At 46.5% G+C, this 12,317-nt stretch overlaps 1 protein-coding gene across 3 annotated transcripts in view; it reads right to left on the reverse strand.

Annotated features, from left to right (window-relative positions):
* Nucleotides 1–12,317, reverse strand: part of DOCK5 (dedicator of cytokinesis 5) — a 220,094-nt gene that overhangs the window by 13,412 nt on the left and 194,365 nt on the right. For all 3 annotated transcript variants that reach the window (XM_047855615.1, XM_047855618.1, XM_047855616.1), the window contains exons 42-47: nt 9,586–9,667; nt 8,485–8,569; nt 7,977–8,063; nt 5,258–5,434; nt 1,068–1,151; nt 514–651 (exon numbers count right to left, since the gene is read on the reverse strand). In XM_047855615.1, coding sequence (XP_047711571.1) covers nt 514–651; nt 1,068–1,151; nt 5,258–5,434; nt 7,977–8,063; nt 8,485–8,569; nt 9,586–9,667 — 653 coding nt within the window. The remainder of the gene's footprint in view (nt 1–513; nt 652–1,067; nt 1,152–5,257; nt 5,435–7,976; nt 8,064–8,484; nt 8,570–9,585; nt 9,668–12,317) is intronic.

Consider the following 12,317-nt stretch of genomic DNA (forward strand, 5'->3'; position numbering starts at 1 on the left):
GCGTCCGACTTCGGCGCAGGTCATGGTCTTGCGGTTTGTGAGTCTAGAGCCCCACGTCTGGCTCTCGGCTGACAGCTCAGAGCCCGGAGCCTGCTTCGGATTCTGTCCCTCCTCCTCTCTCTGCCCATCCCCTGCTCATGCTCTATCTCTCTCTGTCTCTCAATAATAAATAAACGTTAAAAAAAAAATTAAAAAAAGAAAGAAAGAAATGCAAACCCTTGGGCACCCCACCCTAGACCTCCTGAATCGGAAGCTCTGGAGATGTGGCCCAGCAATTTGTGTTTTCGTAAGCCTTCCAGGTGGTTCGGACGATCACTCAAGTCCGAGAACCCCTATCTAGTATGTCAACTGCGGAAGGTCACCAACAGCACATCACGTCTTCTCCAGGCCCGTCCCCCGTGTTTTCCTGCCACACCTCTGCTATTTGGACTGATCTGGCAACTGAAAACCTGATCAACATCATAACTGGTAAAGAGGCTGAGAAAGTCAACGGGCTCCTTAGACAAAACCTACCAGTGTTATAACACCATAGAGCTTTTCCACTTTCTCCTTGAGCTCCCGGAAACAAGACGACAACCGGTCATGCAGTGGTTTTAGCTGCTCTGTCAGCTTCTCCCCGTGGATGCGGATCCCCTCCGTCAGCAGGGGCATCTGGGAAGAAGGGGCATGAAAGGAAGGAGACACGGTTTAGGAAAGGGGATTTTTTTCAGATTGGGAGGCTGGGGAGGGATGGGGGTGAAGGTGGACAGGTACTCTTGTAGAACAGCACGTATCGAATGAGAAAGCTACGTGTCAGTGTAGGGCTAGGGCACCGGCCACCCTGGGGTCAAGGGCTCAGAGAAATACACAAGGATACAAGCAGGCCCGTGACTGGGGAAGGGCTGACAGAAAAGGCAAACCCTCCTGAGCCGGGGAGCATGTCTGTGGATAAGCCCCTGCTAGACTGGATGGGATGGCTGCATTTTCTCTCACTGGTCACTAAAGTAGAGACAGAGACAGAGACAGAGACAGAGACAGAGAGAGAGCGAGCGAGTGCTGTCTGGCCATACATGTCGCTAGGAGCACACCTGTAATGCTATCAATCGCTTCAGCAGCTCAATCTTCTCCTGGTCTTCTGGATGCTCCTGCAAGTACTTCTCCGTAAAAAAAGCCTAAAAACGGGGCACAGGAGAGCATTAATTAGAACACGTCCCCATCTGTGTATTTGACCCTAGAGGGAGGGGAGGGGAGCCTGGAAGGGGGACAAATGTCTTGTTCTAGCTGATAAACCAGAAATGACTAAGGCAATCCTCCTTCCTTACCTGGGACAGCCCTTCTGCCACCGTGGACGCTTCTAAAGGTATGTGCTCTTTTGCGGTCTTTCTGGAATTGGGCAATGCCTAATCCAAGCACCTTCTCAACAAACACCAGACACACACAAGGGCACAAACCAAATAATCAGCAGCACAGCAGACTGGCATTCATTGAAAGAACTTGCCCCAAGGACCAATGCCAATGCCAATATCTGAAGGCTGTTCAGTAGATTAAGTGCACGGATATTATAAAGGAAAAAGCAAAAAACTAACAGGCTGGATATGCCTGATAGTTTTCCTGCTGCTATAAGCTGTATCACATTTCCCCCCCTATACTGAGGGAAGATTAATATCCACACCTTCTTAGTTCTCATCGATCCAGAAGGCTCTTTTGAGGACAATGTTTCGTAAATATTAAATGCACACAAAAATGTCTCGTAAATAGTAAATGCAGTTTGCGTTGCGTCTTATTATACGTCAAAACCATGTCACATGTAACACTGTCAAGCAACATTCGTGGTCCCAAGGGCTAAGTCCCTCTAATAGTGAAACAAAACCCAAACTCAAACTATAATCGTAGGTGTTACAGAAGAGACCATTTTTAAAGACAAAATTGGGGTGCCTGGGTGGCTTGGTTGGTTAGGCGTCTGACTCGGGCTCAGGTCATGATCTTGCGGTTCATGGGTTCGAGCCCCACATCTGGCTCTGTGCTCACAGTGCAGAGTCTGCTTCGAAACTTCTGTCCCCCTCTCCCTGGGCCCGTCCCCTGCTCGCACTTTCTCTCTCTCAAATAAATAAAGAAAACACTAAGAAATAAAATAAAGCAAGTAAGACAGAATGAGGAAAAAAAATTAAAAAGCCTGTGGTGAACATTTCTAACAAAGTCAAAACAGGAAAACATTTTTTTTCCTTGTACCATAGCCATCATTTCTGAGAGTGCTTTCAAAGACCAACCCTCAAAGTTCCCCTCACTCTTCTGTTCCAATACTATGGAAGTCACCTCAACCCGTAGGTAGACTCAAGAGCTCCTGAAACTACAGGATACAGTTAAAAAAAAAAAAAAAAACAAAACAGCAAAAAAAAAGTGATCAGCGACCAGCCCATTTGGTATGGAACACAGAGCATGTTCAAATTCAAACTTGCGTGAAGATGTTATGGGATCTTAACATCTTATGGGATATTACTGGCTTCCTCCCCGCCCCAATTCATATGTTGAAGTCCTAGCCCCGGTACCTCAGAATGTGACCTTAGTTAGAAACAGGATTATTGCAGGTGTAGTTATGGTCACCATGGAGTGTCAGAGTGGAGTCACAGTGGAGTAGGACAAACCATCGATTCCACGTATCTGATGCCCTTATAGAAAGGGGAAGGTTGGACACTGGGAGAACGCTGTGTGAAGAGGGATAAGGGGTGCCAAAGGTTGCCAGCAACCCCTCAGAAGCTAGGAGAGAGGCTGGGGCGCCTGGGTGGCTCAGTCGGTGGAGCGTCCAACTTCGGCTCAGGTCATGATCTCACAGTTCATGGGTTCAAGCCCCGCGTTGGGCTCTGTGCTGACAGCTCAGAGCCTGGAGCCTGCTTCCGATTCTGTGTCTCCTTCTCTCTCTGCCCCTGCCCCACTTCTCGCTCTCTCTCAAAAATAATAAATAAAACATTTAAAAATTTTTTTTTAAGAAAAGAAGCTAGGAGAGAGGCAGGGAACAGATCCTTCCTCACAGCCCTCAGAAGGCACCAACCGTGCTGATGCCGGATTTCAGGTTACTGGGCTCCGGGACTGTGTTTGGAGTCACCCTGTTTGTGCCTTTGTCCCAACGGCCCTAGCAAACTAACACCAACAAGGGCTATAAATATATGCAGGCTGAGTATCACAAACAGGAAGCAGGACAGCACATCTGGAGGACACACGCTGTTAGCCGGATTCATAGTTAGGGAGAAATGAATGAAAAAGTAGTATAGCTTTAATCTTCATCCACTTTCACCCTCCAAACAGAAGCAGTTTGAATCTTCAAAAGTTAAAAACGATTTTTTGATGTAAGATAAAAGGCACTGAGATTCCCAGAACATTGGTTGAGTCAAGGACCACTGCCGCAGAGTGCCCTGAAATTCAGGGTTTTTTCGAAGAGTCCTGCCTTGCGAGAGAAAAAGGCTGATGAATTCCGGCAGTGACTAATGGGCTGCTTTAAGATAGGTCACCTGTATTGGTAGGTGATGATAGATTCCCCAATTAATTGCCGTGGGGGTCATGGCGATCAAGGAATTTACCTTTTTTTCTTACGCTTCAAAACATACAAACGCACACCATATTAATCAAAAGTGCAATTTAGTATTTTTAAAAGTCTTGAAATCTATCTGTGTACGTACCCAACTTCCCCTTTAAAAATTTTTTTAAATTAGAAGTCTCTGACATTGGAAAAAACTTCATAGGAAATTACATACTATTCACAGATTACTGGCATATACGAATTTGAATTCGAACAGGGCCATTCTGTAAAAAAAAAACAACAACACTTGGAAAAACACATCGAAATTAGTACTAGATAGTTTACAGGACACAAAAACCCACCACAATCCTTACAACGCTACATATAAAAAAAAAGGATTATATTCTGGATCCTAGTTTTGTATTGAATTCCATGATAACACTGGAGGTTATTCTCAACACTAAGCACGGGCAAACAAGAACTGATCTCTGGTGTTGGGTCTTTCCCAACTGCTGAGTGTAGTGATTCTGAAGGCTGAAAGGTTGAAGGGAAAAGAGAAAAAAGAAGATTGTTATAGCAACAGCCGCAGAGCACTGCCCGTTCAGATCACCTTTGTCTCCAGGCAGACAGGCGAGAGGAAGAAGTCAACACCGATCAAGCCTCAACTATAAGGCTAGTGTTCTGCGATGTTCCTTACATACAAGATAAGCGTCCAGCCGCTTCTGTGTGGTAGGCATTTTCCTCATTTGCTTGGGGTAGGTACGAAGCTTGGGGCTCAAAGAGGTACGAAGGTTGGGGCTCAAAGAGGTGACGTATCTCACCCGAGAGCACATGGTGGCCAATGGGAAGCCGGGATTGGGTCACAGGAGTGACTGATTCTAAAGCCCCTGGTCTTCTCAGGACATTGTGTATAAATGGAAATAACAGAATCAGCCCACCTAATAACCACTCGCCCTTCCCGTTCATCTCCTTTTCTTTCCACTCACTCTCCGGGCTACTCCACAGGAGTGTAGTAGCCAAATGTTTGTTTATATTCAGCAAGAGGACTCCAAAATTACTTAGCCACTGGACACATAGTGAATAATTAAAAATCTTGCCTCCATTAATTGCATGTTTTTTTACATGTTGGCTACATTAACTCCGTTAAACACAATTTTTTTTAATGTTTATTTTAGAGAGAGAGACAGAGACAGAGACAGAGGGTGGGTGGGGGAGAGGCAGAGAGGGAGACACAGAATCCAAAGCAGGCTCCAGGGTCTGAGCTGTCAGCACAGTTCCTGAAGCAGGGCTCCAACCCATGAGCTGTGAGATCATGACCTGAGCCGAAGTCGGACGCTTAACCGACTGAGCCACCCAGGTGCCCCTAAAAGCCAATTTTAGAGAGAGCACAGTTCTGCCTTTCCCACGGGTGCTTCTTCAGTTCTAGAGCATCTTTACCTCTGGGGCCGCCTGTAAGCTTTCTACTTCTCGGTGGAGAAAGGGAGAGGGAACAACAGGTAAATCAACCAGAGATGGTATATTAGATTGATCTGTCAGTGACTCTGTATCAGGCAGTGGCCCAACCCTGCCTGAGCTGCTGAGGATCTCTAGGAGGTGTGAGGTCAGGGATCAGCTTTTCATTAATTTCATTTGCTCATTCGTAAAGAAGGCACAGTGAAAACTCTCTCAGCCAAGTCGTAAGAAACTAATGCACCAGCCTCACAGGGCCACAGGGCGAGAGGCACGGAATGACATGGGATTCAGTGGGGATTCCAGGGCCCAGCCCACCTTTTCATAGTTGGAGTATCCCCCCATGACAGCCGGGTCTACGATGCCACTGAGCAGCATGGAGAGAGGATGCACAGAGAGGGTCCGGTCCCAGGCGTGTTGTTGAACACAGTTGCTGATCTTCTCATTGGTGAGTTCCATGGTTTCTATGGCATTCTCCAGGGGACTGATTTCCTCCTGCGATAGTGGACAAGGGAGTAAAAGGGCATTTTGTGAATTCACAGCAAGTTTTGAAAAAATCCTAAGTGTTCCTCTCATTTTATTTTTAAAAGTATTTATTTATTTATTTTGAGAGGCTGGGGACAGAGAGAGAGGGAGAGAGAAACCCAAGCAGGCTCCGTGTGCTCAGGGCAGAGCCTGATGTGGGACTCGAACTCACGAACTGTGAGGTCATGTCTTGAGCCGGAATCAAGAGACAGATGCTTAACTCACTGAGTCACCCAGGCGCCCCCTAAGTGTTCCTTTTAAAAGGTTTAAAATTCTCACCAGGCTATAAAACAGTAAAGTTGTGCTTGTCAAGGTTATGTCTATTTGGATCCCACACTTAACTTGAAATGGTCTTGCTAAGTTGTGAAGTAAACTACTTAAAATGTCCTTAGAAAGTACAAGGATGACCTAAACATTAGAGCTATAGTAGTGATCATTTCTCAGGGCAAAAGGTCTACCAGAAATTTGGAGGAAAAAAACAGTAGATGTAATAATGATGGCTTTTTAGGCAAAGCTTCCTCAGGTATTTCTGAGAAGATAAGTGACAAGAGAGTAGCAGGATATCTGGTCCAAGATACTTCTGCAACGTCCCAAAAGTTCACTGGCAAGGGGCTCGATGTTTCTGCCACAAGCAAAGATAAGTTTTGGAAGCCACACATTCAAACCATACCTAAGTCACCTTAGTATGGGTTCTGTGGTCAGAAGCAGCCAGAAATAACGGGATGTATTAGAATATCCAAGCTGGGGTCACCTGGGTGGCTCCGTTAAGCGTCTGATTCTTGATTTTGGCTCAGGTCACGATCTCATGGTTTGTGAGATCGAGCCCCGCCCCCGGGCTCCATGCTAATCGTGCAAAGCCCACTTGGGGTTCTCTCTCTCTCCCTCCCTCTTGCCCCTCCTGCTCACACGTGCTCTTTCTGTCTCAAAATAAACATTAAAATTAAAAAAGAGTATCCAAGCTGAATCTGGGACGAAAATGAAATAAGATTCAATATAGGTTCAAGCAATTCCTGTGGGCAAGTGTTCAAAGCCAGGTTTCAAGAAAACCCGCGTTTTTCATTTTAGCCACTGCCAGACAAATGACCTCCTACCACAGCCTGATTCCAAAGTCTCTGTCCAAAAATCATATTCACACTTGAGGGATAGTGATATTATTACTAGTGGCATGGAAGACATCGGATTTCCGTTCAGATTTGTTCAGGATACATTTCCGCAAAGTGTATTTCATGCCAAGTACCGGGCTATGCTCTACAGTTACAAAAGTGATTAAGACAGAATTCATGGCGGGGAGGAGCCCACGGTTTTAGTGGCGTCTCAAGACATGTAAGCACGGTAGTAACTTGTTAGAAATAAACCCGGGTTGGGGCGCCTGGGTGGCTCAGTCGGTTAAGCATCTGACTTTGGCTCAGGTCATGATCTTGTGGTTTGTGAGTTCGAGCCCCGCGTCGGGCTCTGTGCCGACAGCTCGGAGCCTGGAGCCTGCTTCAGAGTCTGTGTCTTCCTCTCTCTCTGCCCCTCCCGTGCTCATGCTCTGTCTCTCAATAATAAATAAATGTTAAAAAAAAATGTAAAGAAAGAAACCCGGGTTGCAACGGGGCACAGAGAAAGGGCATCTAATCCCAACTGGGAGTTTCAGAGATGGCTTCCTGGCGAAGCAGGTACCTAACTGAATTTCAGTGGGAGTTAGTTAGGTTGAGAAGGAGCACTTTGGGCAGAGAAAACGCTGCATCATCAAGGAGGGTTGAAATAGCACGGAATGAGCAGTTTCGTTCCAGAAGATTCCTGAAGAGATGAGGTGGCAGAACCGAGTCACAAAGATTCTGCATGTGTGTCCTAAGGAGCAGGGGCTTTATGCTCTAGGCACTGGGGAGCCATGGCAAGGTTTTGAGCATGAGAATGATACGCTCAGCTTTCCACTATGGAAACTCACACCCTGAGACAGTGTGGAAAACAAGCCTGTGAAGGCCCAAGCAGGGGGCCAATGAGGGGGCTTTTTCCGTGGCATCCACCAGAGATGAATGAGGGACTAAAACAGGGTACATTAGGAGAGCTGGAAAACAAACAAACAAACAAACAGATTTAATAAATATTAAGGTAAAAGGGTCAGCTTTGGGAGTGCTGGAGAAGGGAGAGCGTGCGGGGACTGGTAGATGTGATCAGCCACGAATGAAAGAAGAGGAAATGTTTTGGGAGAGAAGAATCTGATTGGCAGGAAACTCCAAGGAGACGTTCTGAAAATGGTTTGGGGCGCTTGGTGGGATTATGAGGAGACAAGACTCATTTGGTCATAAAAGAGTCATTCACTGTGAGTAACCTTTAGGGTTGGTTTGTAACATCAGTTTTACAGAGGAGTTCTATTACACAAGCATGCCTTTTATTTCTCTTTTGGAAAACAAAGTTGGCCAGAGGAGGCTGGCCAGCCTCGTGAGAACCGGAGGGGCACTTAACAAAGGCCCTTATTATATTTGGAGACACAAAAGAATTTTCTGAATTCCAATTCCAAGTGACTCACCGTTGAAATCTGTTTGACTTCAAACCACTTGAGGATGCCAGGAAAGGTATACGCAGTCGTATACGTGGTCCTTTCGATCCACATGGTCTGGTGGAAGGAAAGACAATAGGAAGGGTCAGTTCCCAGGCCAAAATGGCCAGGGTTGAGTTCAGTGAGATTCTGTTCTCAAATGCTTCCTTAGTGAATGGGCATCAAAATGTTTAAAGCTGCAAAGGATCATCTACTTGGGCCCTCTCACGTTCTAGAGGGGAAATGTGAGGTCCAAAGAGGCGTGACTTGCTCCAATCATACTCAACGCAACATCGGAGCCTCACAGTAGAGCCCCTTTTTTTGGATGGGTGCCAGTCTAGAGCTTTCCACTGAGCTGGCCTGCTGTCTATGCAGTAAGCACGTAGAACCTCTACCCCTCGTGCCGCCATCGTTTCTGCTGTCTGTGTCGGGCAGGTGGAAAGCCTCCATTCGGATGGCAGCTTGCCCTTGTTTTAGAGGGCAAAGCGGGTGGACTCACAGCAAATTCATTATCTGGATCCTTTTCTCCTTTCCGGAATGGCCGGGAATACTGGAATTGTTGTACTTCATTGGCTCTGTAGTAGCTGGGGAGAGAGAGACATCGCCACAACGCTGGAGTTTCTCTTAGAACAAGCGCTCCTTGAGCAAACGTCAAATAAGCCCTGGGCCGCGTCTTCCACAGACCGAGTCTTACCCCCTAAGCGATCTCAAAACAGACACAGTCTTCACAAGGAAGGCGGGAGGGGGTGCACATTTTATTGCACATCTTAATTTTCTTATTTACGGATCCATTCCACAGCTCGCCATTTAACAAGGCGTATGTACTTATATCCACGTTTGTGATCGCATTTGTAATAGTTTTATCACAGTTCTAGCAATCCTTCTAATATTTTAGCTTCTGAGGAAAAAGACCGGGACCTGTGGTCACTGGGGAACCCACCAGGCAAGGTGAGGTCAGCCACTCCTAAGTGAGTGCTTCCGGGTGGAATTGAGATCCAGGAGATCCAAAACCTAACAGTGAAATTCCTGATCTCCCTCTGCCTAAAAAAACCCCAACCCCCACCCCACCTGCCCCAAATCCCTTCGAGTTACCAAGCTCATATTTTATACTGAAAATAAAGAGTTGCTGTGGTCTGAACACTTGGGTTCCCCCCAAGTGCATATGTTGAAATCCTAACACCCCCCCACAACGTGATGGTATTAGGAAGTAGCCTCCGTGGTAAGTGCTTATGTTCTACCCTCTTGAATGGGATTAGCGCCCTTGTAAGAGACCCGAGAGATCCATCACCCTTTCTGCCACGTGAGGACACAGCAAGAAGTCGATGTCTATGAACCAGGAAGCAGGTCCTCACCAGACACCAAATCTGCTGGAGCCTTGACCTTGGACTCCCCAGCCTCCAGAACTGTGAGCAATGAATGTCTGTTGTTTATAAGCCACCCAGTCTGTGGTATCCTGTTAGAGCAGCTCCAGAGGTTTAAGACAACAGAAGGTTTTCCAAACTGTAATGAGCTCAAGGCTTTGGTGTTGAGGTACTTCTAGATCAAGTGTGTCAGAGAAAAAAAATGCTTCTAAAAACAAACCAAAAGAGCCCCTCCTTACTTTAAGATCTGCTCTGGAACTGGTTTGTCCTTGTAGCTGGGAGGCAGGCTCATCACTGGCTTTACGGTGAAACACTGCATGTCTGACGAGCTCATTAAGGAAAAGGGCTGGGCCATGAAGCTGTCACAGGCAGAAAGGACTGCTTGTCCCCCCCCCCCCCAACCCCCCCGCCGGCTTTACAGATGGGACATGGTACCTGCATTAATTATTCTTTTTCACTGAATGCCAGGACCGCACGGAAAACAGGGTTTCCTTATGTATTACCAAAATGCCTGATTAAGCCACAATCCTAGGACATTTTTTGGTCAGACACCTGGCAAAACAACCTTGCCATAGGAAAATAGGCATCAATGAAATATCGGGGCGGGGGGGATTAGACGCAGTTTTAAATAATTTCTTTTCGACAAGCATGCCTCTGAAACAGCCAGACTCCAGAGCCTGTGCAATAGGAATTTCTGGGATCTTTGGATAGCACTTGTTTATTGAGGGCCATAGCTGGGGACTGATGTAGATTTTCTGTCTTTCCTTTTTTTTTTTCCTTCCTTCCTTCCTTCCTTCCTCCCTCCCTCCCTCCCTCCCTTCCTTATGAGGGAGGGGGAAAGGGGGAGAGGCAGAGAGGGACAGGAAGACAGAATCCCAAGCAGGCTCCATGCTGTCAGTGCAGGGCCTGACGCAGGGCTCAGTCTCACAAACCACAAGATCATGACCTGAACTGAAATCAAGAGTAGGACTTAAGTGACTGAGCCGCCCAGGCGCCCCTGAAGTAGGCTTTCCATACGTTACCTCTAATAAAACACAACTAACAGGTGGATGTGATAAATCTTTTACAGATGAGGAATCTGAGGCTCCGAGATGAGCCAGAGCACGTAACTGGTAAATGGTAAAGTCAGGCTTCCAAGCCAGCTCGGGGGTGAGACCTGAATCTCTGACTTGATAGTCTGAATTAGTAATAACCTTTTATTTCTGGCCCTTGCCAGTGCAGATCTACTGTTTCAAAATCTGCAGCATTTAAACTGGAGTTTCAGGCCATGCGTCCGGACAGGCCAGTGACTTCCAGGATTTCTGGGTGAAGTCTCTAGACCCTGGCACCAGGACACGTACTCAGAATACAGAATTAGAATTCACAGCTGCTGGGGCGCCTGGGTGGCTCAGTCGGTTAAGCGTCCGACTTCAGCTCAGGTCACGATCTTGCGGTCCGTGAGTTCAAGCCCCGCGTCAGGCTCTGGGTTGACGGCTCAGAGCCTGGAGCCTGCTTCTGATTCTGTGTCTCCCTCTCTCTCTGCCCCTCCCCCGTTCATGCTCTGTCTCTCTCTGTCTCAAAAATAAATAAACGTTAATTAAAAAAAAAAATAAAAAATAAGAATTCACAGCTGCTGAGGGGCGCCTGAGTGGCTCCGGGCATTGAGTATCCAACTTTGACTCGGGTCATGATCTCCTAGCTCGTGAGTTCAAGCCCTACATTGGGCTCACCACCGTCAGTGCAGCAGAGCCTGGCTTCGGATTCACGGTCCCCCACTTACACACGCACGCTCTCTCTCTCCAAGATAAATAAGCAGTAAAAAAAAAAAAACAAACAAAAGAAAAAACAATTCACAACTGCTGAGTGAGAATCTCTCCGTGGCGATCCTCACGCATGAGAAAATCTGAGCACCACCGGGCTGGGCCTCACACCAGTCTAGCTGACAGAGCATTTTAATGATCTCCTTTCTATTTGGATCCTCACAGAAGCGCTACTAGGTATTTAGGGAAAACAGACTCACACCTCGTATATGAGAAAGCAAGACCTGGAGGAACGAAGAAGTTTCGACAAGGTCTAGTGAATACGCAGGAAGGGCCGGGGGCCAAGCGACAGGAATTCAGTTCTTGGAAGACCTCTTTTCATTCCCACACCACAGAGGCAGCTCGGTGGTTTTCTGAACCCTCATAACCCAAACAAGGATTTATCCTCAAAGACTAGTCTTTTTCCAAGCACCTACTGTGTGTTAACGGGTCGCTGTTCTCTTAAATGTCTGTCTATTGGTCTGTTATTATCGTGAATCTTTCTACACCGGTACCTATGATAATAGGCAATATCTATTGAATTTGTATTAATACCAGGCATTGTTACTAATCTTTGACATATATTTGCTCCACCTTTACAAAAATTCCATGAGAAAGAATGAACACCATCCCCATTTTATAGATGGGAAAACTAAGGAGCATAGAACATTAAGGAACTTGCCCTTAAGAGACATAGTACATGATAGAGCTGAGACTCGAACCCAGGCACTGAGGCTCCAGAGACTGTTTTTTTTATCTACCATGCCACACCGGCTCTGTCTTACCTACCTCTCTTTATTCTGAATACTGTTCAATTTTAGAACATCTTTATTTTAGTACAAAACACATGAAAAGGCTTCAAAACTAATTTTGTCATGGAGCTCGCTTATTTACTTATGTATAAGAAAGCATGTAATAGGGGTGCCTGGGTGGCTCCTCGTGGGTCGTGGGTTCAAGTCCTGTGTCGGGCTCTGTGCTGACAGCTCAGAGCCTGGAGCCTGCTTCGGATTCTGTGTCTTCCTCTCTCTGCCCCTCCCCCAGTTACACTCTGTCTCTCTCTCTCTCTCTCAAAAACAAATAAAAACATCTAAAAAAAAAAGAAAGCATGTAATTAATTTTTCAATAAGTCATTGCATGTTACAAAAGAAGAGCCAGGCGTCTTTATCCAGGATCCAGGATTCTGAGCAGGAACG

This window comes from Prionailurus viverrinus, chromosome B1, assembly GCF_022837055.1.
Source record: "Prionailurus viverrinus isolate Anna chromosome B1, UM_Priviv_1.0, whole genome shotgun sequence".
Lineage (NCBI taxonomy): Eukaryota > Metazoa > Chordata > Mammalia > Carnivora > Felidae > Prionailurus > Prionailurus viverrinus.